Here is a 21,427-nt window from a genome sequence, read left to right as displayed (position 1 = left end):
CCTTCGACTGCCTTGTACTCTAACCCAAAGCACTTCAGAGTGCCCCTCCCCTGACTCCTTGCTAATTGACGAGGATGTGTATTCCTCCTTAATATAGAGTGTCACGCCCCCACCTCTCTTTCCTATCCTGTCCCTCCTGTACAGCCTGTAGCCCTTGACATTCACCGCCCAATCATGCGTTGCGTCCCACGTTTCCGTAATCCCCACTATGTCCAGGCTGGTGTCAGCCAGCAGGAGCGTGAGTTCCTCCTGCTTGTTACCCATTTGTCTTGTGAATCATGTTTGCGCACCTGACAGCATTCATTGCTTAACACCCTGCAGCACAATTAAAGGATGCCAAAGAACCCTAAGGTGCGCTTCAATACCCTGGCTGTGAATCACTTGCTTAAAGCTTGCTTGGGTATCCCTATGCTACATTGCAATCTGCAGAGTAGATGTACAAAAGCAGCACAAGACCCAAACTGCAAATCCTTCTGGGGAACAGAGCCTAATCTAAACACACTTCAGCTTTCAGCAGAAATTCAACAAATCAGAGGGTGGGGTTAATTGTAGCTTAGAATTGCTTATTAAATTTGAAGTTATTCTCTCTCTGAAATAAAGATATTATGAGACTGAGCTTCATTTTCTTCAGAGATGACTATTTTAAGGAATTTAACACGAAACATTAATTTAACATTGGAAATTCTATTAGTCATTAGGAAAGTAATTAGAAAGGCAGGTAGACAACATTTACTTCAACAGTTTAAGTCAAAAACAAATCTGTAAAAAAATAACCTCAACCAAATATAACCTGTAATAATGATTTTGAGATGCTCTAATAAAATATGGTACAGATTATGATGAACTGACACTATCTTAGAAAAAAGACTGGGATTTGGCTGAGGTACATAGAAATCTAAAACAGGGAGCAGGCAAAATCTGACTGACGGATTCCATTTCCCAGGAGCCCCTGCCCACGTCACTGCAGCCATTTTTCATGGAGACCCCACAAGCTACAAAGCCACAGCAATGTGGGGCCAGGATTTCCAGTGCGCATCTAGGTGGGGAGCTGCTCCAGGGCCAGGATCTTGTGGTGGTGACAGTGTGGTCCAGAGCAGGGGCAGAGCTGCGATCCACTGCCACATGCCCTGGGTAGGGGCATGCAGACAGCAGATCACGGCTCTGCCTTGCTCCAGACCATAGAGTCACTGCCACTGTATCCTGGGCCCAGCCCCAGAGCAGCTCCCCACCCAATCGTGGGCCCTGCCAGCACTGGTGGGGCCAGCTTCCATGGAAACCTTAGTGCCATGCGGTCTTGGCCCTGCCACTCCTGGGGTCACCATGGAAACCAGCTGCAGCGACGTGGGCAGGGGCTGCTGGGAAACGGAGTCCAGCCACCAGCTGGATCCACGATTTTGCCCAACCTTGATCTAAGCAGTGAAAACAGATTACCCCTTTATTTTTTTTATCTCATCTCAACGATACAAGGAAAAGAGAACACTCAAATGCACGTCATATTTATTTAGAACAAGCTACTGCAAATGCACATAGCCACACCACGGCATTTACTGTGGAAGATGGATAAATGAGTAGCCTACTGCGCCCATATATTGCCTTGGTCACAGTGTGCTTGCCTCACATGGGCCAGTGCAGTCTGTTTCCTGCCACTGTTGAGCAAGCAGTCCAAACAGTCAACAAGCACAGGGGCTAGAACAGATTGCACAGGAATAAAAAGACTTCTGTTCTCTCAAAGGAAGGTCCTGTCCCTAAATATAGCTTATCTAAGCATTTCCAATTTATTTCCCTGCTAGAGGTTCTTCTCATCTTAAGTACATATGGTACCGTGAATTCTCACAGGGCATTATAACTGGTTTCTACAACAACATTATAAAATGACGGGATATGGTAGACACGTATTACAAGAGGTATCAATTTCCTGTGCTAACATGATTTGGTTCTATAGTTTTCAAAAATTAACATACATGGCTTTGTTTTTGTTTTTCTACACTATCTTCTATATAAAAAGTTCCAAAATAAACGTACTCCCCACAACACAGCTGCATTACCATTAGCAGTAGATCTTCTGAGGAGAAAACTGAAGATTCAGTGACTAGATAATTCAACAACTTTCACAAATGCACAATTAATAGTTTAGTGTTAGCTTCATTAGTTTGAGGAACAGTTTTTGAAGACTAGCTAAGAAAGCTGATTGTAATATAGTAACTTCTCAGACTGAATGTTATTTAACTATTTCATGACTGCTGGTAGTTGCATGAAAATTGAAGGTAACATCACTAATTTTATAACATATCTTTTTTTTATTTTCTTAAAAAAAAGTAGGGATATAATGTCAGCCATTATGGATAGGGCCAGAAATTACACCAGTAATTAAATAAACCAATGTAAGCGATAGGAAACTGGTTCAAATCTGTAACACAACAAGTGAATTGATCAATCTTCAAAATGCCCGAGACTGAATCGATTCGATCTTCACAGTTCAGTCTAAGCTGCATAGATCAAACCAATAAGCAAGTGGACAGAAGTTCATTTTTGATTCCAGAAATGCAGCCACATGCCTACAGTAGCTCAGGCCAGAAGTTGGGGGGTACTAGAGTACACCTCACTGCTTGGCCCACCCTGTGAGTAAGAAGTTTGTGAGGGAGATGCAAAGAAAGCATCCTGGGATGTTGGAATACCATAAGTTAACTTGAATCTGCAGGGTATCTGGAACCTGATCAATAAACTGATTTATGTTAAATCAGTTAAGTCTGATACTACATCCATCCAGGTTTATGTTAAACCAGTTTGGGCCATTTTGAAAGTGGTTTATGTGCACTGTACTTCTGCTGGGATACAAATCTGAACTGGTTTCTAATCTCTTATACCAATTTATGTGTAATTTCTCTCCCTAGCCTAGTTCTGTGCACCTAAGCTGCTTTCCAAATGGCCAAAACAAGTTTAAAATAAACCTGGATGGATGTAGTATTAAATGCAACTGATTTAGATTAAATCAGTTTACTGAACTTCTGTCCCAGATCCCCTCCAGATTCAACTTAACTCACAGTCCCCCCAGCATCGCAGGGTGCTTTGCACGTCCCTTGAAAACTCCCAGTCCCAGAGTGGGTGGGCTAGCCTTGGCCCAAACTGTCTGCTCCAGCCCAGTAGGGAGGTATACTTTAGTGCCCCCTGGCTTCTGGCCTGGGACACTACAGGCATGTGGCTGCATTTCTAGAATCAAAAGTGAGCGTCTGTTCACTTGCTTATTAGTTCAATCTATGCAGTTTTAATTAATCTGCAAAGACTTACGTGGTGTGATGGAGCAGCTTTAGTGCTCTGTCACTTTAAGGGCGGGAGCAGGCAGTAACCAGGTGGCTGATTGTGGCAGCCATTTACAAACATAGTCCAGAAAGGCAGCAGTCTGGGTGAGTAGCCAAGGAGGCAACATCAGACTGAGTTGCTCCCAGAACACCTGGAGATAAGGACAGGAGCTATGGGGTAGGCTTGGAGCCTCCTAGTCCTGGGCAAGACTTAAGACTGCACACTGCCAGGATAGGAAGACCTGGTGGGACTGCCGGTGGTGTGGCAGCCCCCATGTAAAATACCAGAACTGAGAACCTCTCTGATGTAAGGCGGGTCAGGGTGCTTAACCTTAGCCCCAGCATTTGGTGGGTTGAGAGTTTGTAGTGGCAGTTCGGCCAGGTAAGCTTCTTGAAGTGCTTGAGCCTGTAGGGGTAGATAACCCTGGTGAGTTGGGCCAGGCATGTTTTAGGAAGCACCTGAGACTGTAAGGAGGGGAACCCCAAGCCCTGTGAAGGAAAGGGCAGAGTTGTAGGACCAGCTAAGCTTATGAAAAAGTGGCTGAGTCCAAGGGTGCATTTGGCCCCAGGCCCCAAAGGGAGGGGCAGAGTCTTGGCCCACAAAGGGGCATAGAGGCCTGGTAAGGGGCCAGGGCAGAGTTAGTCCAGAGTTAGGCGAATCAGACAGTCACCACTCAGGTGAGTCCAGGAATGGTGGGTGTTTCTCAAGGGACTGATCCTGCAGGCATAGAAAGGGACCATCCCAGTACACATAAAGGGGGGCAAAAAAGCAAAGAAACCCTCTTGGTTGAGCAGGGAAATCCAGGAGAGCGTGGCAGGGAAAAGAGAGGCCTACAGGCTGTGGAGGCAAGGGGCAGCCACCAAAGAGGAGTATACCTGCTTGGCTCGAGCTTGCAGGGAAGCAACGAGGAGAGCCAAAGCAGAAATGGATCTTGAGCTCGCAGCAAAAGTTAAGGATAACAGAAAGTCATTCTTTAAATACATAGGAAGCAAAAAGGAAGTGCAGGGAAACATAGGGCCTCTTCAAGATGGACTAGGGCAACCGGTAACAGACAGGATGGCCAAAGCGAAGCTCCTAAATGATTTCTTTCCATCTGTGTTCCTGGCCATGAATACGAGTATGCATCCCAATGGGACTTTAGGTAAGCGCAAGATAGATACCAACCCACCAACTGCTAGTGCTGACCTAGTAAAGGAGCACCTGGAGGGGTTGGATGTATTTAAGTCAACAGGCCCTAATGATCTTCAACCCAGGGTACTTAGGGAATTAGCTGGAGTCATAGCGGATCCACTGGCGCAACTGTTTGAGCACTCATGGTGCTCAGGACAGGTCCCAGAGGATTGGAAAAGGGCCAATGTGCGCTCTATTTTCAAGAAGGGGAGGAAGAAGGAACCAGGTAACTATTGGCTGGTTAGCCTCACCTCTATCCTTGGCAAGACCTTTGAGAAAATTGTTAAGAATCACATTTGTGGGGGACCAATGGGTAAAATAATGCTAACAGGGCAACCAGCATGTGTTCATAGCAGACAGATTCTGTGTAACCTGGTTTCTTTTTATGATGGGTGACAAAATGCTTAGCTGAAGGAATAAATGTAGATGTTATTTACTTACATTTTAAAAGGCCTCTGACAGCGTCACACCCAATTCTGATAAACAAACAGTTGCAGTGTAGATTATTACACAGTCCAGTGGGTAGAAAATTGGCTTATGGGATGCACCCAGAGAATGGTGGTGGGCAGGTCAGTTTCTACTTGGAGAAATGTGGGCAGCAGAGTCCCACAAGGCTCTGTCAATACCTTCATTAGTAACTTGGATGAGGGAATAGAAAGCACTCGGTCCAAGTTTGCACATGACACCAAACTATGGGGGGGAGGTAAACAAACTAGAGGGCAGGGAGCAAATCCAGGTGGATTTTGACAGGCTGGGGAAATGGGCAGAACACAATAGAATGCAGTTTAACAAAGCTAAGTGCCATGTGTTGCACCTAAGGAGGAAGAATCATCAACACCCCGATAGCCTGGGAGGTACCATTCTAAGTAGCACAACTGCAGAAAGGGATTGCGGAGTCGTAGTCAACTCCAAAATGAACACGAGTTACTAGTGTGATGAGATAATAAGTAAAGCTAATTTGCATGCTTTCTTGCATAAGTAGGTGCATCACAAACAGGTCTAGGGAGGTGACACTTCCTCTCTATACAACATTGGTCAGACCACAGCTGGAGTACTGCATCCAGTTTTGGGAGCTGCACTTCAGGAGGGATGTAGATAACCTGGAAAGGGTTCAGAGGAGGGCCACTCATCTGGTTAAAGGCATACAGAAAAAACCCTCTGAAGACCGATCAAGGGACCTGAATCTCTTCAGCCTCTGCATGAGAAGGCTGTGAGGTGATCTTGTGGCCATCTACAAACTCATCAGTGGGTGACAGCAGGAAATAGGGGATATGATGTTTAACAGGGTGCCCCATCGGGGTAACTAGAAACAATGGCCACCAACTGAGAGCAAATTTAGATTGAACATCAGGAAAAAATTCTTTACAGTGAGGGCTGCCAAAATACGGAACATGCTTCCAAGGGGGTGGTGTTGTCACCTTCCTTGGGGGCATTTAATAGAACATTGGACAAACACCTGGCTCAGGTCATCTGAACCCAGCACTCTTTCCTGCCCAGGGCAGGGGGTCAGATTCGGTGATCTAATAGGTCCCTTTTGACCCTAAAATCTATGAGGGCCTGGTGAGTGGCCCAATAAACTGGGCTAGGGCTGCTTAAGGAGTGAGAGTGAATGAATCAGGCAGCTGCCACTCAGATCTCAGATGAGGGCTGTGGGAAAGGCTCAATAGACTGGGCAATGACTGCTTGAAGTGGGAGAGAACAAGCCTAATGACTTCCACGGAAGTAGGGCACTGGGTATGCAGCCTCCAGGGCTGAGTGAAGGAGGCCCTTGTGGGAGAGAAGCAGTATGCTAGAGATCTTACGAAGGTCTGGATTCAGCTCTCCCGTGAGCCAGAGCGGTCTACTATAACAGCATTAATATCTGCGAGGCATGAGACACGTAAGGGGTGGTTGGAATATGTAAACATGGCCCATTACAACTGGGACACTTGAAGGGCAGCCTCCCACCTATTTAGCATCCTAATTATTTAACAACAAGGTGCGGCAGGAAAGCAAGAAGGGTGGTTTGCTTAGAGACAGGAGTGGGCCGGAGCCATCATTGGGCCCAGAAGTCTCCCTTGTCACACTTGGTTCAGCCTCAGGGTTTTTGACTGGTTATTTAGCCCAAGAGAACTCATAGATTCATAGATATAGGGTCAGAAGGGACCTAAGTAGATCATTAAATCCAATCCCCTGCCCTGGGCAGGAATAGATACTGGGCTTTTATGCCTCCTGGTAGGTTTCAGCTTGTATGACCCGAGCTAGGTAATTATCAAGCCTCCTCTTAAAGACCCCCAAGGTAGAAGCCAGCACCACTTCCCTTGGAAGTTGGTTCCAGATCCCAGCCGCCCTGACTGTGAAGTATTACTTCCTGATGTCCAGCCTGAACCTACTCTCAAACAACTTATAGCTGTTATTCCTTGTTACTCCAGGAGGTGCTCGGACGAGCAGGTTCTCTACCAGGGGGTCCAGCAGGAAATGGGAAATTTATAGACGGCCACCAGGTCCCCTCTCTGCCTTCTCTTGAGAAGGCTGAACAGGTTCAGGTCCTGTAGCCTCTCCTCATAGGGTGTGCCCTGCTGTCCCCAAATCATGCAAGTGGCCCTTCTCTGGACCCTCTTGATGCTGGCCACGTCCCACCTAAAGTGCGGCACCCAGAACTGGACGCAGTACTGCAACTGTGGCCTGACCAGTGTCGCATAGAGGGGGAGGATCCCCTCCTCGGCCCTGCTCATGATGCATCTGTGGATACATGAAAATGTACGGTTAGCTTTACTGACCACATCCTCACATTGGCAGCCCATGTTCATTTTGGAATCGATCATGACTCCAAGATCCCTTTCTGTCACTATGCATACGAGAAGGAAGTTCCCCGGCTTATAGGTATGCCGCTGATTCTTACTGCCCGAGTGCAGTACCCTGCACTTGTCAGTATTGAATCCCACCCTATTTTCATTCGTCCACCCCTGTCCCTCCTTTCTAGCACTTCACCTCAAATCTTGGTGTTGTCAGCAAATTTGAACAGGGTGCTTTTCACCCCCTCATCCAAGTCGCTAATAAACAAATTGAACAGTACCCAAGGCCCAAGGACTGAGCCCTGGGGAACTCCACTGCCCACATCCCTCCAGGCTGAATATGACCCATCCACCACCACTCTCTGGGTGTGACCACTCAGCCAATTTGCGATCCATCTGACTGTGTAGGTATCAATGCCACATTAAAACTAGTTACCTAGTTTTTTAATGAGAATGGGGTGGGAGACAATGTCAAAGGCTTTCTTGAAGTCCAGAAAGACCACATCTACCGTGACACCCACATCCAGTGATTTTGTGACCTGTTCATGGAAGGAAATCAGGTTGGTCTGACAGGACCTACCCTAATGTACCCATGCTGGTTGCCCCTGAGCATCATCCCCCTGCTGGTCCTTCACAGATGTGCTCCTGGATAATTTTCTCAAAGAGCTTCCCTAGGATCTAGAAAGACTAACGGACCTATAGCTGCCCAGGTCCTCTCTCCGCCCTTTTTTGAAAATGGGGACCACACTGGCCTTCTTCCAGTCTTCTGACACCTGGCCAGAGCACTACAAATGCTCATAAAGCTATGCCAGGGGGCCTGTGATGACCCCTGCCAATTCCCTCTGCACACTGGGGTGGAGAGTGTCTGGAGCTGCTGATTTGAACACATCCAGCCCCTCCAGAAGCTCCCTAACTCAGTCCTCCCTGACTCTAGGCCTGGCAGAGTCTCTCCTGAGTCCATCCTGAATCCCGGTGGGGGCGATGTCCCTGTACCTGCACAAAAAAAATGGAGGCAAAGAATTTGTTTAAAAGGTCTGCCTTTTCCTTTGGTGAAACCACCGGATTGCCCAGCGTACCCCGCAGGGGCCTCACATTACCCAGTGCCTTCTTCATACTCCCTATGTATTTAAAAAAGGATTTCTTGTTGTCCCTGATCCTTGATGCAAGCCCTAGTTCCATATCTGCTTTATCTTTCCTAACAGCCACCCTACAGACCCGAGCGATGGAGGTATACTCCTCCTGGGTAATAGCCCCTCCCTTCCACTGGCTGTAAACCTCCTTTTTGTCTTTCAGGTGTTCCTGAATGCCTTTTGCAAGCCTGGGGGGGGTGGAGAGGGGGTGGCTTTTGAGCACTCTGGGGAGGGCTGCTGTGAAGGACTTCACAAAATCCTTAAAAAAAAAAGTTTCAAACACCAAACTAAAAACAAATTTTTCTTCAAGAAATAAGAATATTTTAGGGAGCCAATGTTTAGAGGAATAATTGCTTCAGTACCCCCATGGTTTATTCCTACTCCATTTGTAATCCAAATGTGCGATAGTTGATATTCAAAATACTTTTCTGTAATGGCCAGCATTAGGCAGAGAGAGCAATATTACATAATCTGGCTTCTCATATTTGTGTAGTCGCATTGCATATCAAAATCAACCACATCAAGCTGACATAAAAATCCAGATTCATAATTAATAATCTTAACCAATGACATGATGATGTAAAATTATCTTCATTACTTACATGCTCTCTCCTTTGATTTCTTATATGTACTTATTGAACCTTGCTTCAAATTAGTTCATAAAATTTCAACAGAGATAACTGAATGGTACTGTGATATGAATAATAATAAATACAGCTAAATTGGATACATTTTACATTTTATTTAATGCAAACTGAAAGAAAGGATAAAAAAGTACAGTCTTAAAACATCAAATGTAGGTTCATATTATTAAATATTGATGAAAGGCAAGCTAAGCGACAGTTGTTCTTGAATTGTATTAAAGACCAGGTTCAAAGCAGATTATCCTGAATGGAAATTTCATATTTCCTTGTTACTTAAACCAATTACCTCCAAAAACTCACTTCTCTAACTGGAGTTAACTACTGTAACTAGAGAAAAACTACATTCGTCCAGCAAAGAATATGTTTTTAACAGTATTTGCATACAAGTTGGTACCTGAGATTGTAAAACAATAGATGCATGCATATATACAACAGGGACATAAATATCTTGGCTGGTGCAATAGTCAGCACTGGACACTGCATAATTTACTACAATAGCTAATGGTACAGCATTAAAAACAGCAGTTAAACATTAGTTGCTACAATATTCTATGAAGGTATATGCATAGATGGGAGGGAAGGAGGGGGGAAACGCACAGAAATAAATGAAATCTTATAGTTACATTTAACAAGAGAGTTCATAGAGAACTGGATGAAAGAGACTGTTTAGCTCACAAGAGCACTATATTTAATACATATAGAAGAGGATTTCCTTCTTAACAACATTTAACCTGAAAGAAAAATGTCAAGCTCAGGCCTCAACTGAAAAAAGCATTCCTGGTTCTGTATAAGTGTGTTTAAGGCTAGGTACAGAAATTACAAAAACTGGTATAAATGATCAGAAACTGGTCACAACCTGTAAGAGAACAGAAGTTTACATGGGCAACTGGTGCCACCTTAGTCGAGGGGGTGGGAGGCATGTGCCCCCCCAGTGACCAGTCAGCAGCCAGTCTCGCCAACCGGGGGGGGCTGAGTGGTGAGCACATCTGGTCAGGGGTGCACCGGTGCTCTCAGGGGGTGCACATGCACCCCTGTGCACTCCCTATACATCACCACTGAAAGTTTACCACACATAGATTGGTTTAAAAATGGTGGAAGGGCCTTTTCCCCCCACTGCTACTGCTGCTGCCCCTGCCTGGCTGGGTTGGCTGACTGGATGGGCCAGACTGCACAACCCAACCCCCTGCAAGATGCTACCTTGGAGGGGGGTGGGATGGGGAAGGGGGAAAAGCAGAGGCCACCAGCCAGGCAGGGGCAACTTCACTCTGTACTGGGCCAGTCAATGGAGGAAGGGAGAAAGCCCCTGCTATATGCCCCCCCCGGCAGCTGTGGTTGGGTCTGGGGGGGGGGGGTGGTCAGGAGGCACCTCTGCTGTCTCCTCTTCCCCCCACCCCAGCCCCTCTCATCTGGCAGGCAGTGGGGCTAGAGAATGAAACTGTGCTGAGCTAGTCTGCAGGAGAGAGGAAAAAACCTGTCACATACCCCCCCTCCCCCCCTCCAGCATTTCTGTCTGGGTCAGAAGGGGCCAGGTGGGGGGCCTCTACTTTCTTCTCTCCTTCTGCCCTCCTGGCCACCACTGGCAGCTGAGGGAGGAGGGGCTGGGGAGAGATTCTGTGTTCTCCCCTCCCCCCCTCAGAACTAACAGCAGGGGGTTGGGGGAGTGCGCCCAGCAGCCAATCAGACATGGTCTGCTGATCAGATGCCTTCAGCAGTGTTCAACATACTGGGAAGCATGTAGGAGTGCCCCCAGCCTGCTGGCCTCAGCCAATGCAGGCATCCCAGTCCCCGTTCATCCCCATCCCCTGATGGGAGAATGTATGTTCTGTTCATTCCTGATCTATTCTTCTCATCTTAGAGAAACCCGGAATGGTTTGATTAATTCTGCCTCTAGCTTTCTAAATGTCTATACTTAGCTTAAGTGTTGTGGTCTAGTAATTCCTAAAGCATCCATTTATGATTTATAGCCAGACCCTAGAAACTTATGTCCATGTTTCAATTTTTATTTCACAGAAGTAAGAACTTTTATATTCTGGTCCAATTAAACACCAAGATATTCATAACTAAGTATGAATTATGTATTAAGCATAATCCATATTTTTTGTGCTTATATATTGCAGGTGTCTGAAAAACCTTTTGATATCGCAAGCTATATTTGATGCTATATCTAGGTGCAAAAGTATGATTGGCACATGTAAAGAGAAGCCCTTCAATCTGAATTACCTCGGTTTATTCTACAATAGTTAAACTACTTTAACATAGTAAGTAAATTTATCTCTGGAACAACAACAATGAATTTAGTCAGGTTACACCAAAAATTATATTGGTACAATATTTGTATATCAGCTACCATGTAGGAAGGGGAAAGTGAAGTATGTACTCCAAGACAAACTCTAAGCATTAGTATTTTTACACAGACTGTAACACTTCCCAAACAAGCATATGAGTTTTGGAAAGACAGAGACCCTAAAAAATGGTGGCATATAAGAGATTCTAATTAAATGCTCACAAATCCAACAATATATGAAATGACACTATTACATTTTTTCCACTGAGGTTAAAACATACAAATCATTCACTCTCTCCTACAAAAGAAACACTAGGTCTTAATTACTTTAGAAAAAATCCTTAAACTCTGTCACTGATGGACACATCTTAGAGGAACTAAAAAGAACCAATTTGGCAGAAAAGCACTGCATTTTAAAACTACAAAATTTTAAAGACTGTAATGAAGCTTTAACAATTTTTTTTTTCTTTTGGCATACAGGAACCGGATTTTTATGTAAAATAATTGAATCACTGTGTCAAAATACACAAAGGGAAGGATTAACAATCCATAAAACCTGTTTTAGTACGTTAACAATTTTTACTCTCCACGAAAAGGGTCTGAAAGCAAAAATGTTTCTCCTCTACTTCTTCTTAAAATAAAAGCAAAAAATATTCTGAAGTAAAGGTCCCCATCATTAATAAATCCTGAGATGGGAGTTATTATGGATACAATTTATACCCACTAAATAGCTGTACTTCTTTTGGAAGCTAATATTGCCACAGAACAGGTGCATAACACACTAACACTAGAACAGAATTAGAGGGCCCCTCTATAAGTGCAGGTAAAGGGTGCAATAGAACCTAATGCACAATCCACACAATCATGAATTAGATTCCATTGTGCCTTATTGCCAGAGCCGGGGAGCCTGATTCTGAGAACTCCCAGCATTGGGGATGTGTGAAACCCTCGTTGCTGGAAAATGGCAGCTGCTGTGATCTCTTAGCCTGGGGGTCGGGTGTGAAACCTCCAGGGCTGGGAGATCACAGCTGCTGTACCCCTGATAGCATTATAACTCTTTGCATGCCCTGCCAGCCCCGTGGCAGCCATGATCTCCCAACCCTAGGGGCTGCATGCACTGCTGAGGCTGGGAGATCACAGATGCAACCCACAGGTGCTGGGACCCAGCTGGTCTCCCAGCCTCAGGTGGATGATGGGACTCCCAGCTGCTTAGGAGACTCTGCTACACATGCAAATTAAAGCTCAACAGAACCAGCTATAAAGTACATATAGATTTTTGAGGTCTAACTTTATAGCTGGTTGGATTTTTTTATGGCATGACAGCAACTTTGCACATGTAGCTGGTCTCAAGGTAACTGCACAATTAACCAATTAATTGCATGATACTTGTAATGTGTAGAGGGGGTCAAAGAGGCACCAGCACACGCACTTTTGACATACTCAGAATACAAATAATTCAATAACTTACTGCCATCCATGTCCATCATCTATATGGAAATTCCTTATGAGAGTAGAAAGAACACTTCAAAAGTGACTTGGGTACAGCAGGAAGTCCCTTACCTTGAAAAGACTGTTTGGCTCTGTCCACTAGCTCTTCAACTGGATAACTTGCTAGGTCTCCTCGGGCATGCTTCGTTTTACAATATGTACATGAATTTAGACATCTGTAGAGAAGTTGAAAATATATTCATTTTGTGCAAAAAGTCTCAATAAACAATTTTATCAGGACCCTTCCCCCAACAAAATGCAACTTTCATATTTAGCCTTTGAATCACAACTCCTAAAGCCTCAGAATGCTGAAAGTTGCAATGCAAAGATAGATAGCTGCAACGGGGGTAGAAGATTCTGGACATGCCCTGTTCACTTCCCCCTCCTTCCCACCATGCACTCTGGGGCACTCAGAGACAGGATACTGGGCTAGATGGACTTACTGTCTGAACCAATACAGAGCATTTCTCATGTTGCTACATACTAGCCCAGTGGGGGCCAGGGCTGTACCTAAGGGGGACAAACTGGGGCAACTGCCCTGGGCCCTGTGCTTTGGGCGGTCCTGTGGACCCAGGCAGAGTGCTGCCGCTGGCTTTACATCAGGCTGCTCAGCACCCCCCGTATCCACTGCCAGTTTCCTCATGTCCAGGAGCGGGGCCCCACACAGGCTGATTTGCCCCGGGCCCTGCACCCTGTTCAGCTCGCCTCTGGTGGAGGCCAATCTTTTTGTCAGGTATCCCACAAAATTATCCCTGCACCCTCCCTAAGTGTCATTCGGATCCTCTTCTCCTACCTGATCTGCTGCTCTGCTTTCTGCTTCCTGTTGCCTAATTAGTTCCTAAGTAAGCAATGCTATTAGGACGAAACTAATGGATGCATCTACACATGTAGACATGCACAGTAGCTGATGTTACTGCACATTAAAGCATCACATAAAAATTGCTCTATTAAGCTAATGCACAGTAAAATAGGCTATTGTGCATTAAGCATCACTTAAAAACCATGTGCATTAGTTACTGCGCATTAAGGCAGCCTAACATGCATTTGTTTATTATGTCACATTGGAGGCACTAAATTTAATGCACATTAGGCAAAACGCCGTAATGCAGGTGTAGATACGCCCATTAACTCTGCCGCAGCTTAGTACTTGTAAACACAAGTACTATCCTACAGTGGATTTTTTTTTTTTTTTTACTTTGCAGCAATGCCCATGTAGACACTGATGGGGCTGGCTGTGGCAAAAAGAGTGCTTCAGTGAGGAGGCTGCCTGCCAGCTAGCCCTGCACTGGAGCACTCTCATGCCTCAGCTAGCCCCTCTGCAGCACTTCGAGCCAGGCTGGAGCAGCTCTGCACTAGCAAGCTGAGCCTCAGGGCCCCTAACAGCATGTGTCACAGTCTTGGGTACAGGTTCAAATACAACATCTGGGAGCAATAAACTCAGGCATGGGATGCAACAGAGTTTATTGTTGCTCATTAATAGCACATGTAGATGTACCCCCTGGTAATAATGAGAGAACATTTAGAAGAACAATCTTAACATGAATATATTCACAGTTCTGAGTTTAAAAAAAAAGAAAAATGTGTGAATCCTAGGACTAAGCCACAAATTTTCAGGCTTCTAGTTTTGAAACTAAAAACGAGTTCCATAAACTCAGCTGCAAATCTGTCATCTCTTAAAATATTCTCAGATACTCATCTGAGCCCTAACAAAATTTCAGTAAGAATTTACTATGACAGATTCTTACCATAAAACTTAAATTCATTTTCTACACTTTAGAAATCCTGAAAAACCACATTTGGGTTTCTTTTCCCTCTCCTGTGTCTCAACAACATTACATGCATCAAATACGGGGGACAGAACTGGGAAGAGAGTTTGGCACAAGGGATCGAGGACTTAAGAAAACCTCCCATAACTAACTGGAACAACTTGAATTATTTTAATTCATCTGACAGCATATTAAAGCTAGATTAGTTCCTTGCAGAAAGGATGGAAGGATCATAAAATGCTCACTGTTAAGCTTTTCTTGGATTAGTCGTTGGTTCTTGGCAGTGCCATGCACACAGTAAGCAGAATACAAACAGCAGCTTTTTTAAAGCTGACTTTTGCCCTATGTCCTTTTTGTACATTTGAGTATCAAGATTTTAGAAAACAAAAACAAATGTCATCTTGTTCTTGGTTATAAAAAGATTTTAAGTCATGTTTGTTATCACAAGCACAAAGCTATAGTTTCATCATAATGAAACATTTGGATGCCAGGAAAAAAAAAAGCTTTAACTACAAGAGCCTAAATATAAACACCATGTTGCACAATCAAGTAATGACATGTAGTAAGGCCCACAACACTTTTGAAACATACCAATAAAGACATCAAACTACAATGTGCCCAGGTGGTAAATACAATCCTGTGTTGCCATTCAATAGACTGCCTTGCAGCCCCATGACTGGGCAACTGTTACTTGGAAAATCCATCAAAGCTTTTTCATTACAAAAGTTCCCACAATACAATGGTACCCCTTGCCTGCACAGCAACAGTTAGGAGGAAAACTGAAGTCTACTGATAGCTCTAACGGGCATCCAAGCACAGAATGGGTTTCCCCGACTTGGCCACCTACTCCATTCTTATGAACTTTTTATGCTGAAACAGTCTCTAGCTGCTTAAGCGTACTGCTCTAGCAGCTAGTGATCTTACTTTTTTCTTACCTGTTCTAATCACTTCCTCTTTCACTATTGCAACTGCCAAGGAAAGAGACATCCAGAAACTCTTTATTTCTACTGCTCAACTGCTAACCTCAAGGTATGTATGGTTTCAACTAGGTATAGCATTATTCCTGCTTATCAGAACCTGAAGAAAAAGACTAGGAAGATGTACTCTTTAAGACTATATCTTCAAAACCAAAAGAATATTAGTGTTATAAAGCTACATTAAAATAACAAGCTACAAGCCATTATAAACAAAAAAAAGAAAGTTTGGTTTTGTATTTTTTAATAAAACATATTTTGTGTGTTTAAAATTTTTATTTTATGTCAGCTAATGCAAGATCCAACAGGTAAGCTATGAATTAAAAGCTAGATATCAAACCTGTTGCAAAAGGAGACAGATGGTTTGAGACACGAGGAATATCTCATCTTGTGGGTTTTGTCTGTTATTGTATACCAGTATGAGCCTTTCTGGATGGGGTGGAATATAAGCCTAAATAAATCATCAGCAAGCCATGGCTGGCTCAGGACAGTGCAGAAGAATGGACAGAAAAAGAAAGGTGAAGCTAAGGAGACAGGTTGGCATGTACCAGAGTACCTCAAGACAAGCATATTTATTTAAACATTCTTTTTGTCAAAATAGTACATAATTTACTTAAGTCCTCAGTTAAAAATATTACCATCTACTAAGGCAAATGACAAATGCAAATGACAAAGCACTTCTCTTTCTCAACTTATTCTTGAAGAAAAAGGATAATTTAAAAGTTGGAAAACAAACAGGTACATTTTAGGGATGTAAAAGATTTAGCAATTGTTTAACCAGTAAGTGCAGTGATAACCAGTTAGCTTACCAGTTATCCTTTAGTTCAGGGTAGGCACAGTCTGGGGGGGTCCCAGAGCCTTGCAGGGTCCTAGCAGTGCCCCAGCAGGAATCAGAAGAAAACAGGAAACTGCCTAATGACCAAGGATCCAGGTTTTCTACTCACCACATAAAAAATGGAGATTTTCCTCTTTAAAGGAGAAAACTAGGCCTGTTCAAAGTGGCTACTACTTGCTTTGGATTCAGATTTGGACGATTCAGGGGACAGCGATTTGATTCAGTGATTCGAATCACTATCCCAAATCGATTCTGCTTAATCAGATTCAAAGATTTGGCTGTTGCTGAATCAGCCAAATCTGTGACTCAAACAGGCTCCATCCTCTGCCCACTCTCCCAGCCCTGTCAATGGCTGTCCTGCCCAGCCCCAGCAACCGAGCTTTAAAAAAAAAAAAGCCCTGCACTCACTGGCTCCTGCCACACATGGAGACAATTCATACTGCACCCCACTGCCCCATGCTGTGTGGGGGGCTCTGCCATAGGCCCCCCACCCCCTCCCACTCTCCCAGCCCCCCTATGGCTGCCCCGCACAGCATCGGCTCTAACAAAAAAGCCCTGCACTCACCGGTTCCTGCCAGGCATTCCCTGCTGCCCCCCAGTGCCCTGTGCTGCATGAGGGGCTCTGCCATGAGTCCCCAAAAGCCCTAACAGCCACTGCAGCAGCCAGTGAGTGTGGGGCTTAAAAAAAGCCAGGAGCCGGGGCCAGGTGGGGCAGCCATGCAGGAGGCTGGGAGAGTGGGCAGGAGATTGGGCTCATAGCAGAGCCTCTCACGCAGCGTGGGGTGGTGGAAATTGTCTCACCCCACCTGGCAGCAGCTGGTGAATGCAGGGCTTATTTATTTTTCTATTTTTTAAAAGATCTGGAGCTGAGTGGGACAGCCATTGACGTGACTGGGAGAGCAGGTGGGGGATGCTCAGGGGATCTGTGGAAGTAGGCAGGGGATGGGGCCTCGCAGAGGTCCCCCCATGGTTCCCTCTCCCCTCCTCCAGCCAACCCCCCCGTCCCCTACTTATCAGCCTGGAGTCAGGGTCCAGCTCCCTGTGATGGTGAGTAGGGACTGCCTGAATCTCCAAAGCTCTCCAAAACTTTTCTGAATTGATACAGAGAGCCTTGAATCAATTCAGACCTTTTTATTAGTCTTCCAATTTGATTCAGATTAAGAGATTTGGCTGCTGAATCAGGCCAAATCTCCTCCGAATCAAACTGAATCAGCACCTGAAGCTTCACCCAGCCCTAAAGGAAACAGCAGGAAACTTGTGGATTTCCCCTTACAGGCTGACAGCTTTACAGCCTGCAAAGGGACTGCTTGGGGCTAGGGAGAGCAGGGGGGAGGGTGACTGGAGGCAGGGAGCACCACGTGCATCTGTGCACACACGTACGCATGGTCAGCATACAGCAAAGCGTGTGGCAGTAGCCCCAGCAGCTGGATACAGGTAAGTGGGGGTTTGAGGACCAGGGCTTGGGGACTGTCTGGGGGTGGAAGGGTGTGCATGCAACAAAGCAGTGGGACCCACATTTTAGTGAGTGAAGGGGGCAGGAGGAGCTCTGGTTTTCCATGATAAAAAACCCCAAAAGCAAACACCAAAATATATAAGTATTTAGAATTTATTTTATTATAATGATCGAGACACTGGTAGGCTTCCAAATTGCTTTAAAAAATTGTGAATATATCAGTAAAACATTGTGTTCAACTGACATGTATGTTTGCATGTGTGTATACACACACTGATAATTGGAGGAAGTTAAACAAAATTTTTAAACAATCTTTATATATCTAATACATGTGTATGTCTGATTATGTAGATAGGATAGAACAAATAAAAGGCTTTTAAGTAGACAATGAACAATAAATTAGACCAAGCTATTAACTTACCTCAAATAAGTACCATATTGACTCACAGCAATTATAAGACGATTTCCCAATAATTAGATTTCTATATATGGAAAAAATATAAATTCCTTATCATTTTCCAGATATAGAACCTAATTATTGGAAGTCTACCTTGAATTGATCCCCCTCCCACTGCTACAGCAGGCAAAATACATCTGTGGAATCAAGTAACCCTTTGCTCTCTACTTCCTCCCACAACTTTTTCCCCAGGCAACCCCTTTCCCCCTCCCTTTACTGTCAGACCCTGCTCCCCTTAAGCACATGGAAGTAAGGAGCAAATTTTAAATTAAACTTTGAAATTGAACACAGCTGTAGCAATCTGCATAGTACCCATAGACTTTATTCATCCACTATTGATGCATGTTACTTTTTTTTTTTTTTTTTTTTAAACTGCTGCAAGTTTTAACACAAGGAGTCCCTTAACACACTTTGGCAACCTAGTGCAAACTTTGAAAAAATATATATCTATATCTTCCTTTGAAAAATATACAGATATATATTTCATTTCAAGGGCAAAATCCAGATTCAATTGGGTAAAGCCCAATACTCAAATTCCAAAATTCGACTAAGTAGAGCTATTGTCAAGTCTACATACCTCTACCATTATCTTGGAAGGAAGAATCTTCCTTCCCAGATCCATTGGTCTGGGGCTTCAGATGCTCCCCAAATCCTATGTACAAGCCTCAGGACCATAGATTTTGTTTGCTCTCCACACCCTGAATATCTTACTCAGATGGGCTACATTAACCTATGCTTGTGGTAGGTTCCCATCAGCATGTTTGCCAACATGGGCCATGTGTTTTATAACCATTTCATTGTATGTGATGAGGGGGTTCCTCCCCCCATGCCAACCGGGGGAAAAAACCTTATACTGTATTTACTTAATTCCAAGATACCTTTTTGTCCATATGTGAATAGGTAATTGAGAGAAGTCAAGGACTGACAATAGCAGACAGGGAGAGCTTGCTATTTCACTACAAGACTACAAGACACTTTTTTGTCAATCTGCCTAGCAAAAAGACTTAGGACATACCCACCTCCAATCATCAGAAAGCACCTAAGACATTGTCAGAGACTAAAGAGAAGTGAAGTGTTGAAAGTGAATGGCAAATTAAAGAACAACAAATTACTACAACCAGATGTTACAAAACCAAGAGTTCCATGAGGGAACAAAGTGGCTGAACTCGCAGCAAAAATGTAAGCACTTCCTAAACACGGCTACTACATCAGAGGATAAGAGTATGGCAAGTCCTTAAAACAGTTCTAAAGTGGGCCATACAGACTAGCATGCTTTACTTTGGCAACTATATTTGAAGCTATCCTATGGAAAAAAAAGTCTCTCTCTTTAGGGGATCATCATTATGCAAACACTCTGAAAAGGCGGCATAGATAACTGGGTTTTTTTCCTATACAAAAAAGGGCTCCCAAAATGAAAACTACCTTAGCAAGAGAAGAAATTAACTCTACTGATGGTCACCCATGTACATACAGGCCTTTATGCATGGTAAGCAATATATCACTTGGTCAGGCGTGCACTAAAAAAAAGGGCAAACGTTGAAACCTCAATATGACAAATGAAAAAAAGAAATTGACGAAGGTTAATTGAAGTGACCTTATACAGCTTCTAGTTTAGGTATTTACATAAAATAATAAGAAAAAGAATAAGGTGACACAAAAATCAAGGTTTGCCCAAATTGTGGACTTCATTAACGGAAGCATTGTGCACAGGACACAAAAAGGTAACAACAGTACTGCTCTATTCAGTGCTTATTAACCCTTACTTGAGAGTACTGGATCCAGTTTTGGGCACTGTATTTTAACAATGTCCCAGAGAGGGTCCAGAGGCTATAATCAAACATGATAAAAGGCATGCCTCTCCAGTTCACCTCAAGTTTTAGGGAAAATTTTAGTGAACAGCCCCTTATTTTAAGGAAGATTTTTTTAATGGAACTTAAAATGAAGTTAGGAAGCAAAATGGAAGCATGTTGCAGTCTTACATATCAGCTAGCTACACAGCTGGTAGACAGCTAAAAAAACAAAAAAAAACCCAAACCAACCAACCAAACAAACTTTATTTAAAAATACACTGGTTACCTTAAAAAAAAAAGGGGAGATTCAGTGGCTTGTCTTCCAATGTCCCAGTCATTTGGATTTCTAATTTCTAATTCATGTGATCAGTATTTATGCTGAACACATTATGCTGAACAATACTTTTAGACATGCCAAGTTTCCCATAAAATACAGGAACTACCAAGTAAGTATACAGACAGACGTGAATTATTTAAAAAGAATACGATTATTGTTTTAAAGAAGGAAGCTTTGCCAATTTTATCAACTTCTGTGAAAACAAAAAGCTTTTTTTATTTTTTACAGTTGAACTTTGAGGCTTAAATCTTTTTTAAAAGTGCCAAACGCTGAATAGGAGGAGACATTACTTTTAATAAATCGATGGTGCTGTCTGTGGTGGAAGGGGTACACATACACCACTGCTGATCTTTTTGTAGGCTCTCTGCCAACCTGCGACTCATCTATAGTAATAAAAGATGAATTCTCGCTTTCATTTTACAGAGTCTTTGTGCGATTTTGCAGCTTCTATACAATAATATTTATTTGCCCTATACTAAATCATGATATTTATAACCAAGATACTTGTTTATTAGATTCATCTAATTTATTAGACTTATCCCAACCTATCCAAAAAGGCTAAGAGTAGCTTTCAATAAAGAGACAAAACCTACAGATAGGATTCCCTTAACAGCATCCCTTATCCTGTGTCCCCCAACTCCCTTCCTCTTCCAGCCTCCCAGCATCACCCACCCAGACTAACACTTCCAAGCAAACCCTCTGGCCAATCCCAACCATGCTTTCCCACAGAGGCATACCTGGCCAGGACTGTGTCCTCCCTCTGTCCTCTTCCTCTATGTTCTTTACAGAGCTCTGGCTCCTCTGGTACAAAAGCAGCAGCAGAAGTTCCTGCTGCTGCTGCTGAGGTGAGATGTCACCTCTTTTTTCTGCCACAGAGACATGTTAAGTGGGCAGAAAAATGTCATTTTTCATCCACAAAGCAATGAGATGACATCTACCCTCAACAGCAGTGATTTCCAACTGCTACCACTCATGAAAGCTACATTTCTCGGAACACCTTTCACTCACTGACCCATACTCCTGCACTG

The 21,427-nt window shown here is 43.8% G+C and overlaps 1 protein-coding gene across 3 annotated transcripts in view; it reads right to left on the bottom strand.

Annotated features, from left to right (window-relative positions):
- CDKAL1 (CDK5 regulatory subunit associated protein 1 like 1) overlaps positions 1–21,427 on the bottom strand; it is a 658,258-nt gene that overhangs the window by 351,127 nt on the left and 285,704 nt on the right. For all 3 annotated transcript variants that reach the window (XM_019544002.1, XM_019543993.1, XM_019544000.1), the window contains one exon: positions 12,860–12,963. In XM_019544002.1, coding sequence (XP_019399547.1) covers positions 12,860–12,963 — 104 coding nt within the window. The remainder of the gene's footprint in view (positions 1–12,859; positions 12,964–21,427) is intronic.

This window comes from Crocodylus porosus, unplaced genomic scaffold (genome assembly GCF_001723895.1).
Source record: "Crocodylus porosus isolate Cpor-Errol unplaced genomic scaffold, CroPor_comp1, whole genome shotgun sequence".
NCBI lineage: Eukaryota > Metazoa > Chordata > Crocodylia > Crocodylidae > Crocodylus > Crocodylus porosus.
Note: the sequence above shows the minus strand (reverse complement) of the source record. Positions and strands in the feature narration are given on the sequence as shown.